The following is a 20,993-nucleotide window of genomic DNA, read 5'->3' as shown; positions in this document are numbered from 1 at the left end:
TGCTAATTTTAATTTTGGGATTGGAGTGCCAGATGTAGTACTAACCTCCCTACAGAGGTGATGGCACTGAAGTGGCACTGCGCTGCCCGCTACGCCTCAGGGCCCAAGGAGCTAAGGAAAAGAGGGGAGACCACCCCCTGCACTTTTGGGGGGGGGGGTTTGCTGTTGCTCTGCTCTGCTCTTCCTCAGTTCTCCCAGATATACCCTGGCTGTTGGGAATAGAGTACGTCCTTGGAAGTCCCTGGGAAGATGCTGTTTCCCGGTGTGTTTATCCTCTTCTGCACCCCATCAGAGAACAGCAGCTTTGCAATTTCAAAGTCCTGTCCTGAGGACAGCAGTTCTCTGACTCTGAACAGCAAAAGCGAAGAAATGTCGCAAGGTGTTGACAGAACAGAATTTGGCAAAATGTCGATCACAGCATGCGCCACTGAAAAGCAGGAAAATTACTTTGTGTTGGGGACACAACAATAACTTACAGCCTTACGTGTCCCTGTAATTTTTGTTTCCAGCAGAACTACCATCTCAATTTTTACCCTGTGTTTATGAGATATCTACAAACAGTATGATATTAATTGTATGTATGTTTTCCCAGGAGTAACCCATCTGTTTAACTTCCTCAGGAAATTCTCTCTTACTTCCTTTGAAAACAAACCTAGTCACCCTTTTCCATACGCCTCCAACAAGAATAAAAAATCTCCAGCAAACTGAAGGTGAAGGAAATATGCTAAAACTGCTTCAGCAAAACATGAACAATATCCTTTGAATCCTTACTGCAGAGGCACTTTCAGGTAAAGGTTTTTCTGCAGCAAAGTTACAGATAGACTTTTTTTTTGTGCCTCAGCTTGAGTACAAATGTTCTGAACTTCACAAATTAAATTTCATTTCCAGATTTAGGAGAAAGAAGAAACTTATGTGTTTTCCTTAATAGGGGTACTTTCTGCACATTTATAAAAAGACTGAAAACACTACAGTAAAATACATCTCCTTTCCTCTTCCCTTTCCAGTGATCAATAGAAATATATGAACACCAGTAACCTTAGAAAAAAAGAGGCAATTTATATGCTTAAAATTAAGCAGTTATGAAGTATTTATATGCTCCGTTATAAGTTCCAGCCTTCTTTTCCCCAAGCTACCAGATTTTATCTCTGCAGACATAATTTATTTTTTAATTTTTAAAGTCTTGTTTTCTAAATTGTAATTAAACATTCCTAGTGCTACTGAGCCAGTCCCTACAGATGGGTTTATTCTAGTAGGCACAGAGAGATTCACTTGTAGTTTAACTTTATACAGCAAGTAATTCTTGTAACAACAATAACTAAAGTAGAAAAATAAATAATTTTGCTTTTGATCATAGCCTCTGGATTATGTTTCAATAACCCTGTAATTCCTATGGGGTTAGCTGCTTGGTCTTGTATAAGTATACAAAATTTTAGCATAAAACTAATTAGATTTTCAACATTAAAAAAAAATTATATTTATAGAATCAGCTTATTCCATCTCCTAACAGCGGGAAATATGTAAGTACCACATGTCTGATCAATACAGCAGCAATGCTGTGCCTCCCTTTTTCTCTCTCCATACAGCTGGCAGTGATGTGTCTAGCTTATAATCAATGAATCAATCACATGAAACCCCCAAAATACTCCAGAGTCTTTAGTGGAAACTTTTTTTTTGTCCACCACGGGTCAGTAAGTGACTCTCATGAAGTTCAATATGCAAACTGAAAAATTCTCACCTACTCTCCTATTTAAGAGTACCACAAACATTTTATAAAAGGAATTGTCCAAAGGACAAACACATGAATGTATGTGCAGAGATGGTGAATGCATTTAATTTAAAGCCTGTAACCTACATTAGAAAAATGTGCTCTTGTAACGGAAAGCTGTATCCATGGAAAAAAAAATGGGTTAGAGCTTGCAGGCTGAGAACTGAAGGCCAACACCATTTTGTACACGATCCAGGCTTGCTAATCTTTATCTTTGCAGCGGTATTTCCCTAGATTACAAATATTTTTGTTCTAACAATTATTTCATTGTAAACACAAATGTCTGCTTCCTTTTGGCACTGAATTCATTAAAAAGGTGCGATGGGGCAACTAGAATTAAATTGCTGGCCAATCTGGTGAACAAAAAGCCACGTCTTGAGCAGTTAAATCTTTTAACAGAACTCTGTGCTGTTGACAGCTATTCTCTTCAGGGTTTATGTCCACCAATAACACAGTCGTAACACAGGCAGCACCACAACAGGAATGTAAAACTGTTATTATAAGAACACAGTGATGGGGCAGAGCCCATGATTATCGAGGCACAGGTGATGCACTATGCAATGCCATAGTCCTGCTCCTCTGGATCCTGCTGATGTTTTAATCTTTCCTAGGCATGGTTTTGAAGTAACCGTTTTTGCTGCTGAAAAGCTGCACTTCTTTTCCAGGCCCACTCGGGCCTTTATCTCTCAGTTTGGTCATGGGACCCCAAAGTTGGCCCCAATGTATTGAACTGACGTGTCACCTGCATTTCACTACGTCACTCGTGCTCTAAATGAGACAGACTTCTTCAGCTTCCACTCCTCCTTCATACCTCCAATGGAAGAAGGAGCTCTTACAAAGTATAGCTATACTGTCTTGGAAAAATAAAGTGCAATTATGAGTTTGTTCGCACCATTTAGCGGAGCTGCGTTACATAAAGATGGTGGGTTTAGCTCTACAGGCTGCCTTGTACAACTGTCAGTATTCCCTGCTGCGGGTGAAGGCATGGGTATACACCCCAGGCAGAAGATGAACATTGACTTCTCTCCTGTCCTCAGTTTTTTCACCCTTCTATGATGCCTGCCCACCCAACTGTCCCTCCTCTCCAAACAGCTGCGCTGACAGACTCTGCCTGCCCCTCCTCACTGCAGCAAAGGGGAAGAGACAGGCAATCTGTCACTGACAGCTTGTCTACGTGACAAAGCAGACGGGTACAGCTAGAGTGGAACTATTGTTTACATTGTTCTGTGTGCAATGGGACCAGCGTAGCCAGGTTTCCTATAGATACACCTTCCTGTTCCCCTTCCCTATGGCAATCGTCCCAGCTCCTAACCAGTATCCCTTATGACATCCTTTTTTTAAAAAAAAAAAAAAATTTCCTTCTCTGCTGTACCTCTTTTCCTCCCCTTTCCCCCTCTCTGTCTCTTCCTCTTCCTCCTTCCACACATCCTCAGAGATGGACAAGAGGCAGCTTTTGTTTCGGCTGGTGCTAAGTGCACGTGTGCTGGTTGCTCTGTCGGGGCTGCCTCCTGGCCAGATATGCAGTGAGCTCACACTGCAGCTCTTCTCTACAGGGACCATTATTCTTGATCCTTCACCTCTAACTGGCTACTAATTGTCAGGACAATCGTAGTTATTTAACAATTTTGACACCTCTTTCCATCTGTTACATTTGCTTGAAACTGGGCAGAAGTTACATCTGACGGATGGTCCAACTGAAAGATGTCACAGTCAAATACACCTTTAGGAAACCTGGCTAAAAAGAACTGCTATAATAGAGATGCATCAAACTTTTCATGGATATCTATCATGCCCAGAACTGTCAGATTATATGTGATTAATATTTATAGCAAATGACTATTGTTCAGAAGTTTCACCATGAGGGGTACCAACATGTTTTTCAGTAGTTATAAATCCTTTAGATGGAACAGCTTTTAAATTCATATCAAAATAGAGCCCACTGAATGGCAAATATCCCTTAGCTGAAATATTTGAAGACATACTTCTGGTAAGTTTAGCTTTTGTGGACAAAAGATAAAGAGTCACTAAAAATGTAACATTATATCAGAAAATAATATGTGCTGACTGAAATAGTTTCTCTCTTGCCCTTCCTGTGACTGGACAAATCAGGAGAGAACAAGGAAACAGCTGGTCAAACACAGATGAATCAGAGTGAAAAAGCACACAAACAGAGATTAAAGAAGCTGGTTTTGCTACAGACCACCAGGACTGAAATCCTCCTCTTTCAAATAAGACACAATTAGGAAAGGAAGAAGGTCTCCCGCATGGAACACCTGTAAAACTTATTCCTATCAAAGGCACAGTAATGTCGCAGACGTACCGTCTTCACTGGTATGGGGCTCTGTACTAGCATCCTGGTCCACTTCCTCTAAGGTACCATGTTCGCTGTATGGGCTGTCACTGAAGGAAAATAAAAGGTCGAGCAGAGAGAGAAACCACAGCATGAAAAGGCTGCTTCAGTGGGCACTAAACCCCAGTCCCTTTCTTCCCCAGTCCACTGGGGGGTAACTGATGTCTTCCACACATATCAAAAATATGCCACCCCCATGAGATTATTTAAAGTTATTCTTATAATGTTATAAAGTTATGTGCAACGTAATTCTCATGACATGCTATGAATACACAATTACTGAAGAAGTCTACACACCTCTTCTTCAAACAACATCTTCAGTTATTAAGAAGTTCCCAGAACCTTTGAATCCTTTAATTAATGAAAAGGGTGTGTGTGTTGCTAAGAGAGGAAAGGAGCAGGGGGAAGGCATGATAAGCTGAAATTTGTCAAGATGGTTCACGGTCAGAAAGCCAGTTTCTGGCTGTGTGCTCTGCTAGTACACCTGGAATTCTGGCTGCGCCTGGCCGAACACAAAGGTAGCTTCCTCCACAAAACGTTGTAGGGAACCTCATCGTAATTGCCTTTCCTTCACGTTTTTTACAGCTAACACTTTCCTATATGAACCTAAATGCTCTTCTCATTTATCTTCATACTTCTATTGTGTGCAAAAGTCATTCTGTATCACGAGTTATCCAGACAACCAGTCTAATGATTTTGTTAAGGAGATAGAAGGGTAATATTCTGACTTACCAGTAGTCATCTCCAGCCATGCATTTTTCATACACTGGGCCATCAAGTTCTTTAGCATCTGGAAAAATAGCCTCATGATGGATGATAATAGTTTTGATTATCTCATTCACGTGTGCCTGACAAGACACCTGGTCTTGTATGTCTGGAACAGGCATCAGGGTTGGCCCGAAACAAATAGCCAGGTTGTACGGATCCATCATGTTTTCATCACTGTACTGTGAAAGGCTGTTATAACAGAAAAATCAAGAAAAATTGACTTTTCCACTGCTACTAACCTTATTCTGAAAACTGAAGAAACTTTATTTTCCATCACAACTTAGAGATTTCCTGTTCTCCTTGACACTTAATCCCACATAATGCAACGAACAAAAAAAGGGGATTTCTCCAATCACATTATTAAGTGAGTTTACAGCACATATATGTATGTAGATGTGTGTGTTCCTACACTATTGTGTTTAGTGTACGCTGACTTAATGGGCTAATGTAAAATTCATCAATTGCTGCTGCTGCTATCTCATCAGAGCTTATCCTTGGAGGCCCAAGTGGACTGGATCCAAAGTGGATCGTGCTTATCATTTCTCATCAGACCCTGATGCATCTCTCCCATCAAGTGGCTATATAATTTAGGCAGACCAAATTGTTTTCTGGAGGTAGCTAACTTCCTGGATCTTGCAAAGGCTCTTGTGACTTCTGGTTTCTGTTTTTACCATACAGCCTAAAATCCCTGAGCACCTTGCCTTCTGCCCGCAAACTCCCACAGGGGTTTCATTTTGGAAGCAACCAAACAAAAGGCTTTGATTGTTCTTATTAACCAACTTTTGCAAGGTCTCCTTTCCTCCAGAAAATTCAACATTACTAGTTTTCAATTTTGATTTTGAATGAAAAGTTGCTCTTTATTCCCTTGTTTAAAAGCACTGGCATTTCTAGTGGAAATGCTGGCTTTTGAGCGGTCCTGTGCAGGGCCAGTTGAACAGAACCTGAAGCACTGGGATGCCCTTTACCTCAGTGTTGTTCTGCACTCTGAAGCAGCATATGAATAAGTATGTCTGGCTGTGTTTAAACAAAGCATCATATTCCCTTTAGAAAGGGAGTTGTATAGAGTGTACATGTACAAACAATACAAACTGAAGAGGCAAACCTTCTAAATGACTCCCTTCATAACTAGCTTGTAAAATTAATCATGCTCTTCTCTTTCTTATGCCATGATTTGTTATCATATCCTGTGTGTTAATTGGAGACATTTTGTTTTACTGATTTATAAGGTGGTTCAGCCTTTACATGTGTGCAAGAACATTCAAAAAAGATTATCATCATGAAACATGTGAAGTTCTGCTGGTGCCTGGTAACATGTGGTGCTCCTCAGGGCTCAATATTGGGGCTGATGCTGTTCAATATCTTCATGAATGGCCTAGACAACAGGATGGAGTGCACACTCAGCCAGCTTACAGACGATGCAACACTGGGGGGGGGGGGGCAGCAGATATGCTAAAGGAGAGAGTTACTATTTAGAAGGACCTTGACAAGATGGAGGAATGGAGGAACAGGGATTTGATCAAGTTCAACAAGGATGAATGCAAAGTCCTGCCAGTGGGATGAAATAATCCCATATATTATTGCAGTCCGGAGCTGACTGTTAGAGATCAGCTCCCAAGGAAAAGCACTGGGAAAAGCACTTCTTGGACAAGTAGTTGGATGTGATTCAGCAATGTGTTTTCCAGCGATGAAGACTAGTTACATATGTGTCTGTATTAGGAAGAGCAAAGCTAGCAGGTCAAGCGAATTGATTATTCGCCTTCCACTTGGTGCTCGTGAAGTCAAGACAAAACCTTGAGCAACTTGATCTAACTTTAGAAGCTTTGAGCAGGATGCTAGACCAAATAAGGTCAAGCCATGAGGTCGGATGACTTCATGTGGCCAAGCAGGCCTAACTGCATATGCAAAAAGCAGAACTGGATTTGCAGAAAGTCAAACTATGGGAATGTTTTTCCTGTGGATGCACCAGGAGCAGTTTGGAGGCATATGAGATTTAGCCTGCTTTGTGAATGGCATTCCTGTGGAGAGCACAGATGTAGCTAACACGACCATGTAACAAGTACAACCTCATATAACTCTGGCCAATCTGTATGTCTAAGTAGAAGAGAAGCTGCGATATAAGCCTATGAAATATTTACACAGCGTCACTAGAGAGGGATGAATTTATGTTTTCAATGAATGGTTATTTTCATAAAACTCTAGATCTCTGCCCCTCTTTTAAATATTGCTTGAAAGTGGTTCAGAAATTACTAGAAGAAAGGAAACTGGAACAGCTGTGAATACAGGCATGCACACGTAACCTGGCTGCAAAGACCCTGTTTCTATAGGAACAGACAGGATGGATGAAATGGGGAAGGTCACAAAGACAGAATGAATCAGCAGAGGGCAAATTTAGAGAAAAAAGAGGAAAAGGGCAATACGAAAACAGATTTAACAGGAAACAGACAATATGGCAGCAGAAAGAGAAAAGCTAGAATCGGGGCAAAGTGCACGAGAAGCAAAATTTGCAGCGAAAATACTGGGGTCAGCAAAACCGGAGAGGGCTGTGAAGGACTGGAGGGAGAAATGCAGTGTGATTGCCCAACCTGTCTTTTATTTTCTCTTTAAGAATGAAGATGTTTTTCTGGGGTGATGAAGACACGAACACCACTTTCCCTTTCTCACACAACCCTCCTTGCAGCAGCTGCCTGTGTTTTGCAATGTGAGAACCACGCTACTTTATATCAAAGCATACAGGGGATGTATGTTCTCTATACTGGTAGCCCTATTACCAGAAAATAGAAGCAGCAACACAAAGTCTCACCCTGGCAGTGCCTAGCATCAAATAGGTAGCTTGTAGTGCCTGTGCTGCTCGAATATACTGTTTATTTTTCCCAGCAGGAGATTAAAATCAGCTTTAGATAAGGAAAAACAAATTCTACTTCTAAATTACTTAAATTATTTTTAATGTAGTTACAGTTTGTATTTGTTATTTTTCTTATCAGCTTATTTTGCTATCAGCTTTAATGCTGTGGCCTGCACTCGTACCATTTCAGACAACACTTTAATCCATCTTAGGATAATCTTGCTCAGTTTTGGACAAATGGAATTTTAGTTTGAATGAGAATTGGTGTTTTCCTTCTATTTTCATTGCCAATTAGAAGATCATCTTTTATGTTAAATGGACATTAAATGTAAATTCTACATAAAGTATGAGTAAACCCAAAGAACTTCAATACCAGAAGAGGAAGGCAGATAAAGACACAGTACCTTGGGGAACGATAAAGCACTTACTGGTTGAGGAAGGCGAAGAGGTATCTCATCACTATAAGGACCGACCGGGGCAAAGTAAGGAGGAGTTTGCGGATGTGAAGAGCCCTCTCATAGAGATTGTCTATTCCTGCAAACAGAAGAAAGTATTTTAAGTTCCCTTTCATAAGATGGTCTAAAATAGCATTTAGTCAGTTTACTCAATTTACTTCAACTCTTTACCATCACGTGTCCCTAGCCAATATCATCTCATTTTGGCCTGTTAGAAAAATAAGATCTAAAAGTCCTTCTCCCTTTCATTCAAACCACACGGTTTAAAAGTAACACCTTTAGATATAAGAAGTCACAAATCTGCCTAAGTCAAACCCTGTGCCACTTGCTGAGCTAGACAACTCACAAAACCACAATATCAGTACATAAATCCAAGGAACCAAGGAGAGATGTTTGTCATCAGTTTCAAATACAGATTCATTCTCTTTATTTGAATGTTCATATGAGATACAATATTGCAATCACCAAGCTTCTCTAATGAGTTTTCTTAATCGAATGTCCAGCTATAACTCTCTTAATGGCAAAGTAGGAGAAGGGCTTTATGTTTTACAGTGTGTAAGCAACAAACACAAAGATCACATGTATTTTCCCAAATGATTTTATAGCAGTCCACCAAAATTCTTCTGAAGCGGGCAAAACAAGGTCAGCTTAATAAAAGCATCAGTTCCTAATGTCTTATAACAAGGATGCATTATCTTCTATGTTGGTCAGAAAGATTATGTGGCTCCAAGTGGGGTAGTGATGGGATAAAAGGATAAATTGTTTTTCAAAATAAGTAATATCTCCATTTTTTACTCAATGTGTTGTCTGTGTATATGACACTGTTAGAAACAAGCTAAAATTTCAGTAATGCTTTTTACGTCAGCCATGAAAGAATGCTGCAGTTAACAACATCTAGGGGAAATCTTAGCAGACTACATGAGAAATAATGTCCAGTGGCACTGAAATGAGAAACAGGAGCTGATTCCAATAGCTGAAAAGCCATTTGTACCACAAAATGTGGTATTTAACAGCACACATTTAAAGTAATTACTTAGATAAAAAAATACTAACTGTAAACAGAGTTCCTGGTGTTTATTTGTGCTCTTTGGTATGGCTCTTTCTACCAATCAGCACTTATTTGTAGATGCAAAATGTGTGTTGACTTACGTTTCTTAGAAGAACAACTGGTGTCTCGTAATTAGTATTTTGGTACCAAGAGCTAAGCATAAGCAGAGCACGTCAGCAGCGAGACTTCTGTTTACCACACAGAAGTGCTGTACTTCATTAAGAAATGCCAGTGTAGCAAACTAAGGGGGGAAACCTGTTCCCACACCTGCATTTACGGGAGATCCCACGGGCTCAGCACCACTAGTGTGCTGGGGAACAGAAGATTTTGGGATGGGGAGAAGCTCAGCTCCTTGGGAGTTTCTGCAGGAGGAGAACAGCCCACCACCACTTGCATGAAGGAAGCCCATTTGGACTGTGGTATTTACTGTGGGAGCAGCAGAGGGAAACTCCTGCGGGAGGTAAAATCCTATTCCCTAGCAGAGCGGCTGAAGGCTGGAACAGTGTCCCTGGTGAGATGCCACTGACGGCCGCAGAGCTGTGGGGAAAAGGATTGCTGACAAGTTGTATAATTTATAACCTAATGAGTCACACTGAACCCAAACTCTAGCTGAAAATCAGTTCAAGCCATTACACTTTCTCTAGTGGAGTATGGGACTTGAAATTTATTTTTATGTTTCTGTTAAACCTGGACTGCATGAATCAACTGGTTACTGGTTAAGAACCGGAGTCGATGGCAGGGACATGCTAAGCCTGGGAGCTGCTTGCACAGTGAGGACCTGTAGAGCAACCACAATTCTGCTCTCCCTTTCCAGTGTACACCACATCTTGGAGATGCCAGTGCTACGTACCCTCACTTCTGCACTGCAGTACCACGCTGCCATTCTGCACAGCTCAGACACCAGCTTTAGCGCAAGACCTTTCTCCACCTACCTAAACTACACAGCTCTCCAAAACTAAGTGGAAGGAGCCTGACTCCATCTTCAGTTCCCGATCTCCCAACAAAAGCAGCTGCTGTTACAGCTAGTGGCGCCTTGTGAGTCTCCAGCTCAGCCGACCTTCCCCCTGACAAGCCTGTCTCTGAGTCTCTGTACATGGAGTTGTAGGCCTGGGTGGTTTTGAGCAGGTGGATTTTCTATGGAGTGGGGCTGAGGGAGGTAGATCCAAAGGCACTTTGGTTACGTCTTTCAACACTCCCGCCTCAGCAGCACTGCTGTGTGGTGCTGTGGCACAGCTCCTCTCCAGCCCTTCCGCCCTGTCTGCTGGATGTGGGAAGCTGGAGGGAATTTGTTACACAGGCCAAGAGTTGCCTTCTGCATTAAAGCCTTTCCTGGCTAATGCCTTGTGCTGCAGACCTGCCTCTTCCAGCCAGTTCTGGAGACCAGCCCTGGACCAGGTTCAGTCATTGCTGAACTCAAATCACACCCGAGAAATGCACTGGCCAGGCTTCCAGGCAGGTCCAGCAGCTCCTTCCAGCAGCGTGCTGCCTATCCGGATGCAATAGCTCTGCCTAAACCAGTGAGCTAAACCAGGACGGGGCACAGTCTTGAACACTGGCAGTGAGCTACCACACAGTAGTTACTACACTCTCCAATGTGCTTGTGGTCTGTGCCAACTAGAACTCTTCCAAGCACTTCCTAGACACGGTTCACAGGATGCACGAGCCAGGAACTGGTCCCAGTAGGCAGCACGGACACGGCAGAGTAGGTACAGAGAGTCTGGCTGTATGGCCATGTGTTGAGCTATCCCAGCTGCCCTACTAGGAGCATGATCAGTACTAAGTATAGCAGGTCATCTCTATACTGACGCAGTTACAAGCTATACATGCTGGAATAAGGTATGTGTATTTCCAATACCTTCCTGGTAACCCAGTCCCAGTTTCCATGAAAGCCCCTTTATTGAAAATCCAAACTACTGCCAAGTGGTAAATTCATGCGCTTTCCATGTTATTTCAAAAGGCTTGTTTTTCTTTCTCAGCACTGATTTGGTTTAAAGGAGATAGGTAATGTTATGTATTTGCGTGCTGCTTTTAAATGAGGAGCCAAATTTCATAGTTGCTTGTGCGTATGCAGCGTGTGAGTGTTTGGGTGCATAGGAAAGAAGGAGTGAATACAGAGCAATCTTTCTGCATCCAGGCAGACAGAATTTGCAGCTCTGCTGCTTCCCATGCAGAGGGAAGAGAAAGCATTGCTTTGCCTCCACCGGATTTGCTGAAGAGAGCCTCGGGGCAGAACAGCCGTCCAGGCTACAAGCTGGTTGCTGCGAGAAACCACTGGCAATCCCCACAGTGCAGAAAGCTGGTTGTGTCTTTTCTCACAGCACTTCTGTTGGAGGCCCTCTTTTCATTACTCTGATTTTCAAGAACTGTAATTAGTCCTACCTCAGCGACCGGTGAGGTATTACCCACTTCTCAGCTAAGAAAACTGAAGTGCTGATATTACATGACTTGTCCTAATAATGCAATTAGCTGCCAAGCAGAAATAGAAATCGGGGGATTTGAAAACTGGTTCATTACTCTAATGATATGATGAGACTCACATTCCCAAACACAAGCAACAGGATAAGCCACTGGCAAGGCCAAGCACATTGAGAACTAACGTCTTTTTTCTGACTGTGGAGTGAGGGAGGGAGGGAAGGGAGATCTGTGAGAAGGACACATGAATATCAACCACAAATCAAGACTACTGTCAGATAAATGTCACAAGTAGAAATGGTTATTATTTTCGAGTTCCCAGTTCTCAGAGCAGAGCAAAACTTCTGGCCTTCCAGACCTGTCTCAGCCACAGGGGTCAAACCCACAAGCAGGAGAGTCTCCTGCCAGCCAGACGAGAAGGTGTTTGGCATAGGAACACTGTGCTCCTGTCAAAGTGGAGCTACAGTGCAGCCCAGAGCACAGGAGGCATTTGTGGGGTGAAGCAAGAGAAGGGGAAGAGGCCAGCCTCTGGGGCTTCACGACTATAGTGCTCTGTGGAAGAGCCGGGCACCTGTGCCCAGAACTATTAATGTATTTTTATCAGACAGTAACGGAGCAAAGCACCCTAATAATACAAGGAGCTTGGTTTTCTGTGTATTCAGAATTCTGTGTATTTCTAGGCATCTAAGCATCAAAGGTGTTTGGCATCTAAGGAGCCTCCACCAGCTACTACAAAAATGAAAAGCAGAGGGTTTGGAGGATTCTTCAGAGATCATTTAAGCTTACAGTCTCACCCTTTGACTTCACCTTAATCACCTCTGAGAGACACCTGTCCCACCTGTTCATAAAATCCTCCAAAGAGGCAGATCACAATCTCCACAAGAAAATCTGTTGAGGTGCAATCTTGCATTGCTCTTGGAAAAGATTTATTTACTGATCTCCCATGGACTTCCTCTGCAAACACTCCTTGTCCTTGAACTGGATGAATGAATCCAGCTGAGACTAATGTCATTGCATAAATGAAAGAATTACTTATCAGCTAGCTGCTTCTTTGTCAGCCACAGGCTAAGGACCAGTTCTCTAAATAGCATGAGATAGGCATAAATCCTAGCTACTTAAGCCTTAAAAGGTTTGATCTTCATCCTCCAAGAAGACTGGAACCTGCACTGGAGAGGCGGTGTCACCTTTGCTTACTGCAGAGACACACAGAATCAATGAATGTCCACTTTTCTCTTCCATGAGAAATAACATGTTTTAACCACCTGGTGACTCACGATGAGGTTTTTGCAAAGGCAGACTCTAAAGTGAAACAGATCAAAAGTGAACAATCTGCCTCAGAAGAGTAAAGGAAACCTAAGAGGGGAGAAAACACAATTACTAACACAAGTCCCCAAATACAAATAAAAACAAACTAAATTATAAATCAAGACAGGGACACATTCATCCTAAATAACATTAAGAAACTGTAAATTGAAGTTTAATTAAGCAATAATCCTGAAGTAGTGGAGCATGTAAAAGGCAATAAATATTCAAATATATAAATGCAGTGCTTTGGTGATGGAGAACAAAAGACTTTTGCAACAGAGCAATTGCTGGTAGTTTCGAAATATTTTGGGCCAACTGGACAGCTACATGCCTTTATCACTCTGGTTTAGTTAAAAATGCTACAAAAGCACTGTACTTTTCCTGGTCGTGGTTCTACACATGGCCTCTCCTGCACCGGTGGTGAGGCATGGTTATCCAACGAGAAGATTCAGCCTGGGGGCAGTCAGAGCTCAGAAACACGAGCTCTGTATTATGTCTTTCCTTCCACCCTCTGTTAACAGGCAGCCTCCATGGGCCAATCTCAGAAGTAACAAAAGAAATGCAAACATTTTGCGAAGGGAAGATATTATTGACCAGAACATGTGGAAGGAGAAACCCGGTGTCAGCAATGAATGAATTGTGCTACCCCAACAGCCAGTGCTGTGCAAGTTAAGCATATCTCACAGGCAAGGGTAGCGCAAAGAAGGAAGAAGAAAGCAAACAATGGTAATGTAAGCTCTCTCTCTACCTTTAGGACAACTGTTTTGAAGGATAAAATCCAATGTGGTATCTCTGCATGGGGGCCACTCGCTACTTCCACTTGGAATGGCGCCTACTAGTAACAGAGTGAATGCCTCATGCGTATTTTACACACCCGCTGAACGTCAAATGGGATTGAGTTACACTTGCAGATATAATTTTTATGGTCAATTTGCAGCTGACAAGTGAATTACATGAATATGCATTAATGCTGAAATTAACAATTTGTGCTTCTTTCCACTTCGGTAGATGGGTCCAATCCAACTCAAAGATATGTAGATATTAACTCAGCAATGCCACTTACAGCTCTTTCAGATCTGTGTAATAACACATTACTGGATGACAAACACAATGGTCTCCACTGTCACTTAGGGAAGGAAACAGTTGTTGTCATTTTGTTTAAACTTCTTCAGGAAGAGTGGACAATTCAGAATATAGTTTTTTACTTTTTAGGTAATGGGCAAGAGTCTGGAAGAGCAATAAAATAATTTCCTTCCATAACATTTACGCCTTTACGTAAATGGACACTGCTGGCAGCAAGGGATTGAAATGATGAAAAGCAGAAGGAAAAAAGATTTAAGATTTCGTCCATCCTGGCATCTCAGTAAATCAAATTTAAGGCAGCAGAGATGAAACCAAGAAGAATTATAACGACCTGAGCAGAAGCTAAGCTGTCTGGGTAGCTGCAATGTGCCTGCTGCTGCGTTGCACAGCTAGGTATGTAAAAGTGATTCACGTGTATAAGGGCTCACACCAGGAGAGGAACTGCAGTTCCCCAGCAGTGAAGGTGAATTATGGCCAGCCCTCAGCACAGCTTCAGTACCCTCTGCCTTCAAGTAACTCCTGTTACAAATACTTTGCTTGTGTTTGGCCCAATCTGTTTCTACTAAGGGGCAGAAAAGAAGTACAGTGCAACTCGCCTCCCTTGTTCCCTCCCCATTTTACCCTCTGGATTGCCGAGTGCAGCTGGGCGCAATAGTAGCCACTCCTTTTGCTGAGAATGCAGAATTATGGCCTGTAATCAGATGGATTTTTTACGTTCTGTCCTACCTTTCATGCTTGCTCTGGAGAAGTCATAATTTGGCCCAAATTTTATCTAAACCATTTCATAAGCCCAAACAGAATAACATTGTTCTCATGAGCCTAACTAATACAGCTTGCCCTGAAAGTCACAGTCATTTTGCACTGTTCCACTGCATTTGCAAAAGGGAAAGCATTAAATCACAATGCTCTATTTGATTTGGAAATATATGCATAAATGCAAAGGAATTCCTCAATGGCTGTACTGAGGAAAGGTTCATTTTGCAGCTGTAGCCTCAATTATGCTTGACATCCATAACTAAGTACTCCAGTTTCAAGGGGTTTTTCACTGGCAACATTACATTTCCATATAAAATGTGTGACATTCTGCCCTTTTACAGTTTTATGTGAACATTAACTTTATGAATTTGCTTTCTCCCTCCCCCCTTTTATAACAATTTCTGCTAACGATTAAAAAAACCACACTGACATTTATCTTGAAAAAAATATTTGAAAACAACTTAATGTTTGTTTCCTCGCTGTTTACCAGATAGTGAATGCAATATGAATTAAGAGTATTTAAACTCTCTTAATTAAAAATGTGAAAGCTTTCTGGACTTTACGTATCAATTGTGATCTAAAGTTACACTAACGTATATTGTCACAGATGAAAGGGAGTCTGGCCCTGCTCCCATTAACATGAAGACCAACATACTTAATATGTGAGGCCACATGAGCACAGAAAAAGAAACTAATGCAACTATGACAGGTTCAAAATCTGAAGTGGGAGAAAAATCTTGCCTAGAGTGTCTTCCTTTTAGCAAGATATACAAAGCGTTAAGGTTAAAAGGTAGCAATGGAAAGGGTCTTTGAGACAGATAGTTTTTGGTAGTACGTACCACATAGGTGCTACTTAAACTAAACCGTGACAGGTAGTATATTCTGAAATGCTTGTTGTTTTTAAAAAAAAAAAACCAACATCTTATTCCTTGGAAGTAGTGGGCCACTTAATGAAGCGCATAGACTAGGTACACAGCTGTAAAAACGCTCCACCTCAGGCTTCTCAGATAATCAGAAGATGCAGACACAGTGCTCCCAGCGTGCGGTTCTGGGGCTAGCTGTGGGTGCAAGGCACGAGGAAGATTCTTTCTCTGCTCACACCACATTCAAAACCCCCACTGCAACAACACAAACTAAACCCACCCCAGTGTGCTCAAAGAGAAAACCCCTTTTGTCCTGCCATGTTCCAAACTTACCTTTCCTCCCTCTGCTGAAAGAAGGCATTGACATGCCATTTCAGAGTGCCTCGAAAGATAACCTTGTGGAAACCAAACCAAACAACAAAATCATCCTCCCTGGCTTCCTCCAAAACCTGCCAGAAACAGATCTGGGACTCTTACAACGCATTATCAGGAAGAAAATCCTCTGCTTTGTTCTGTAAGAGCAACAGCAGAAGTCAAACCTAGCAGAACTACTCAGTCATTACACCTCATTTTGACAAGCTGTTGTAGAGATGATAATCCAGACTTACGATAGCCTCAGAGAACAGCCAGTCTAAATCAGGACCAGATGGCAACACCTCTTTCCCAATAATTGTCTCATTTAAAAATGTGGCTGGGAAAAGCAGTGACTTTGTTCCAGGCTGTTGGTTGTTACTGATTTCAGCTCTGCTCAATGATACTGTTATTTAAAAAAAGGTTGTCAACTCTTTTGCAAGAAAATAATCCGCTGCCTACCTTGAACATGCAATAGTTGGACATCCTCTAAGGAAATCAAGGCCTAACGCTAGGGATCTAGTATTCATTGCTATTTTCCTTGAAGTTCTTAATAACAAAAGACCATTTTGGGATAACTGAACTGGATCCCTCTCAGGCAGTGATGCTGTGAGAGGCTGGTGAATCTCTCCCACTTGCGCAGGTGCCATGTACACATACTCAATCCATTGAACTTCCATGCCTCTTTCTAAATACCCCATCCTGTCTTCAGAAGCTTCAATGGTGAACGGAAACTCTTCGAAATCATCCAGGTTCCTTTTTCTTGGAACACATTTAAAGGGTTGTTTTGGGCAAATATTTTTGCATCTCCTAAGCACTCACTTGTGTAATCTCTGTAAGCCGAATACCCATTCTTGGTATTTTACAATTCTATTTAAAGCTCTTCAACACAGCAGAGTGCAATACCATCTCCACATACAAGAACCACCATTTCTATTTTTCTTAATGCTTAGTCAAAATAATAAAGTCATAAAGCAATCCAATGGGCAGAATCTGACAGCAGAAATTTTGAAAAGGAAATCTGGTACAAATGTTTAACAATGAAAGTGATTAATCATTTGAACAGCTTATCCAAGAATGTGGTAGGTTTTCTGTCAACTGAAGCCATTAAATCGATAATTTTTTTCAGCAGACATGCTTTAATTCATCCAGAAGTTATGGAAATCAGTACAGGATTATTAGGTAAAGTTCCATCATCCCTGTCATGCAGAAAATCACTCAGTCAAAACGATCCCTTTTTAGATTTCAATTTCTATGACTCGCAGACATTTTCTGGGCTGTGGCACCGCAGTTAGCTAAAGCCGAACTCGGGCAGAACCAAGAATATGCTTCCTAAGGAGACAATGTCCCCCTCAGCATCAGGCATCAGAGTGTTAAACTGCAGTTTTGAGGTCCTTCAGGACTCCTCAGTACCACTGAGGTAAATAGCTGTAATTCTGTAAATTCTGTAAATAGCAACAGCTGCAGAAAACCCCACAAAAAAATGAAACACAAAATATTGCACATAGATCTGGTCACAGCGCATTTGTAACCTCCAGGCTGAATTACTGCAATCCTCCCTACGTGGGATGGAAACCACACACGTTAGGTTCCCCCAGCCGGGAGCAGAAAAGCCCATCTGATGGCCAGCCCAGGACACTGTGCACACATCCATCTGTGGTCCTGCCCGCTGGGCTGAGGCCCCTTTGCCAAAATAACACAGTCTGGAGAGAGCCTGCCCTAATTAATATCCCACAGGACTGACCCTCGTTACCTGTGAAACTGTCTCCTTCTCCATTCAGCCGAAGCAGGCAAGTTATAAAGGAAGGGTTGAAAGGAGGAAATTCTTCCACAAAGCTAGCACCTCTGACCACTTCTAATGGACCCACAGGGAGCAGTAAGCCTGGTTGGCTTGGCCTCACCCCTCCTCAACATCTGCATGGATCTGTGAACTGGAAGAGGTTTTGTGCATGCCAGAGCAATTCACTCATCCACTGAGAACTTCCTAAATTACTACAAGCTTTCTGTGTCCAGCTATGAACACCAGCAGTGCACAGACCCATGCAACGCTCTTCCAAGGCATCCCATCACAACTTGTGTGTCGGAAGGCAGACCGGGCTCTTAAGCAGACAACACTCAGCGGCTCCCCTCCGTTCCTGCACTGAAGGGTTTTCCTGCTGGTTGGATCGGGGGTTTTAAGCTGAGCACAATAAAGGTCCAGAACCACACAATGTCGAGCAGTTAGTTACTTATTCACCAATGCTGACTCCAAGCTGCGGGGCATGAAAACCTTTGCGGAAAGTAATGTACTCTGTTTGCACGGTCATGACTTCATCCCCTTCTGTCTGACCCAGTGCACACAGGAAAATAATAATGCCCTTAAATTTAACTATCTCTTGTATACCAAAAGATATTCTTCCTGCCCTATTAAACAAAGAGTTGTACTGTACATTAATCCCACTGGAAAAAGGGAACAACCACAGCTGCGAGTATGACTAATAACTGACCCAGACTGTTACAGATGGCAAACAAATTGTGTCAGAAAAATCTGTAAAGTTAGCTCCTTTTTCACGCCAGTATTGTATATATGAAAGTAAAATTCTATTGAGAAAGAAACAGAGATTTCTACTTACTGATACAAGAAATAAGATCATTAAATCTTTCCTTAGGAAAGACAGGATTTTCCAGCCCTCGGAAATAGAGCTTCAGTACTCCAGCAACTGAGTTAATGTCATGGTTACTTTGGTCATCTGCCAAAGGATTTTCACCTTAAAAAGTAAATAAATTGAATGAAACACACATGCAGGAGCATTCTTGCATGCAACACTTTTATGAGTGACATTTTTGGGGTTTTTTGTTTTTAGTGTGTGGGAGGTGGCAATGCAAGCATTCAAGTAAGATAATAAACACTGATTTAGAAATCCCAGGCTATGATTAAACTAAAACCGGCAGCCTAAATAAAGCTTCCTTTAAATTACATAACCTAGTGATCTCTTAGGTCCTGAACTTCCAACTAGGTATTTATGGACATGTGATTTACAGTTAGTAAAATAAAAAATCCAAATGTTCTTAACTGAATAGGGTTTCTCAGACTATTCTTTGGGAGCTTACATAAAGCAAATTGAGTTAGATAACTCTTTGAATTGGAAAACTGTCTTCACTCTGAAAAATTAAAACATTCAGGAATATATGCAACCATTTTGTGAAAACACTGTACAGGAACTGAAACCCTACCTGAAACCTCAGCCGTGACTGAACCACGTGTAATTTTAAAGACTTAATCTTTATTTTGAAACACTTTAAAATGTATATATCTTCCAGAATAACACTACCTAGGAGAAGCAGTTAACAATAAGGCAGATTTAAAAGCCGGAGAATAGGAGGATGTGGCTTCACTTAGCATGTAAAAACAGCTGCTTCATGTATCTTGTCAAAGACGAGATCAGGTTTAACAAGATATATAACTAATCCTAGGGAGAAAAATACTGTGCATATTTTTTCATGCTTTTAGTCACAAGACTTATTGCTCCAAGGGTTAGCAGATGATCTGCAAAAGGTTTTTCTGGAAATTAAAAGAACAGCTTCTAAGACCCAAGAAAAGAGAATGTAAGATTTAAAAGAAATTGTAACTAGCATTGTTTTAACACAATTAGGGGATTGCTGGATGCTGGCTTCCCTGGCAGAGCAATCCTAGGCTGAGTGCTGCAAGCCACTCATGTATAAAAAGCTGTTTTCACTTCCTGGTATCTTTCCCACAATTCCTCCTCTGGGGCTGAAGTTTCTTTTGGGAATGAAAACAGTGGTTGAAAATCGAACGACCCTTTCACAGCCTGTATTCTCATTGATCGTGATGCCACTTTGGCAGAGGGACCAGAAAGTTGAGCACTTGTATTCCAGAAGATCAAGTAATAGGGTTCTCAAATTGCGTTAAGTAGTCTCTTGAATCTAATTAAATACCATAATCTTTCCTTTCTGAGGATCTTTAAAATAAAATATAGACAAACTATTATTTGCAGTTTATCATTAAGGAAAGACTGAAGTTTATAGTTGATTCAAGAGTCATATGCCTTGTCTAAACAAACTGAAAAACAACCTCAAGCTCCTAGGACATAACAGGGGAAAAACATGTACATGTCATCATTATACTTCATCTTTAAGCATATGACGGTGCAAAGTTTTAGGTGCAGTACACAAAGTGCATACTGCTTAAACAGCCAAGAAAATAATTAGAATTTAAGAGATTTTGAAATGTCAGATATTAAGGTGCTCGAATAAATGAGAATGCAATTACCTCTCTCAAATGAATTTTTAATATCATTGACTTCCACCTGGGAACCAGACACTCTAAAAATTCCCTGATGCTGAAGACCTGCAGCAAAGATGGGAGACAGTGGTGAGAAATGAATCTAGTTTTTAAAACACTTTTAATCTCTATTTTAAAAACAAAGCTGTGGTGGTAAATGCATTATGCAAAAGATACACAAAAAAGTCAGGCCAATAATCAAATGACATAGTATGTTTCAGACCTTACCGTATAAATTGATAAATCTGATACAGCTTTCCACGATGAGAGGAATGACTTGTCCTGAATCCTGGAAAAACAAGAGCAGAAAGAGCGAACTGCAGACCAGACAGAGGAAACCTCCCTACTCTGGACTGAATGTGAAAATGCATTTTCTTGGTCAATCCAGATGGACATACAGTGCTGGCAAAAAACACATAAGAAAACATATAATTTCTAACAGAGTTCTCTTCCCATTTAGGGAGGGAGGGAAAGGAACAAGTGAAGAGAAAAGATTATGGTTCTTCATGAAAATCATTGAATCAGGAAATTCAGACTCTACCTCTGCCACTGTATCTAGCTAACACTGTATGTGACATCTAAGCTCATGCATGTGTTTTAGATTTTTGAAGCAAAATGAGTTAAAGCAGTGAATTTGCCTTTTAAAAAGTTTATTATTAAGAATAATAATTCATGATGAAGATGATCTCTCTGCATCCATTTAACTTACCTTT

General features: G+C 41.3%; 1 protein-coding gene across 2 annotated transcripts in view; it reads right to left on the bottom strand.

Annotated features, from left to right (window-relative positions):
- SRGAP1 (SLIT-ROBO Rho GTPase activating protein 1) overlaps positions 1–20,993 on the bottom strand; it is a 154,668-nt gene that overhangs the window by 9,701 nt on the left and 123,974 nt on the right. For both annotated transcript variants that reach the window (XM_087764083.1, XM_087764084.1), the window contains exons 13-18: positions 20,509–20,569; positions 20,269–20,346; positions 18,611–18,745; positions 8,154–8,259; positions 4,848–5,072; positions 4,086–4,165 (exon numbers count right to left, since the gene is read on the bottom strand). In XM_087764083.1, coding sequence (XP_087620209.1) covers positions 4,086–4,165; positions 4,848–5,072; positions 8,154–8,259; positions 18,611–18,745; positions 20,269–20,346; positions 20,509–20,569 — 685 coding nt within the window. The remainder of the gene's footprint in view (positions 1–4,085; positions 4,166–4,847; positions 5,073–8,153; positions 8,260–18,610; positions 18,746–20,268; positions 20,347–20,508; positions 20,570–20,993) is intronic.

The sequence above is a fragment of the Nipponia nippon genome, unplaced genomic scaffold, assembly GCF_047370975.1.
Source record: "Nipponia nippon isolate SJK-2023a ecotype South Korea unplaced genomic scaffold, ASM4737097v1 scaffold_3, whole genome shotgun sequence".
NCBI lineage: Eukaryota > Metazoa > Chordata > Aves > Pelecaniformes > Threskiornithidae > Nipponia > Nipponia nippon.
The sequence above is the reverse complement of the archived record's forward strand: the minus strand, read 5'-3'. Positions and strand labels throughout refer to the sequence as shown.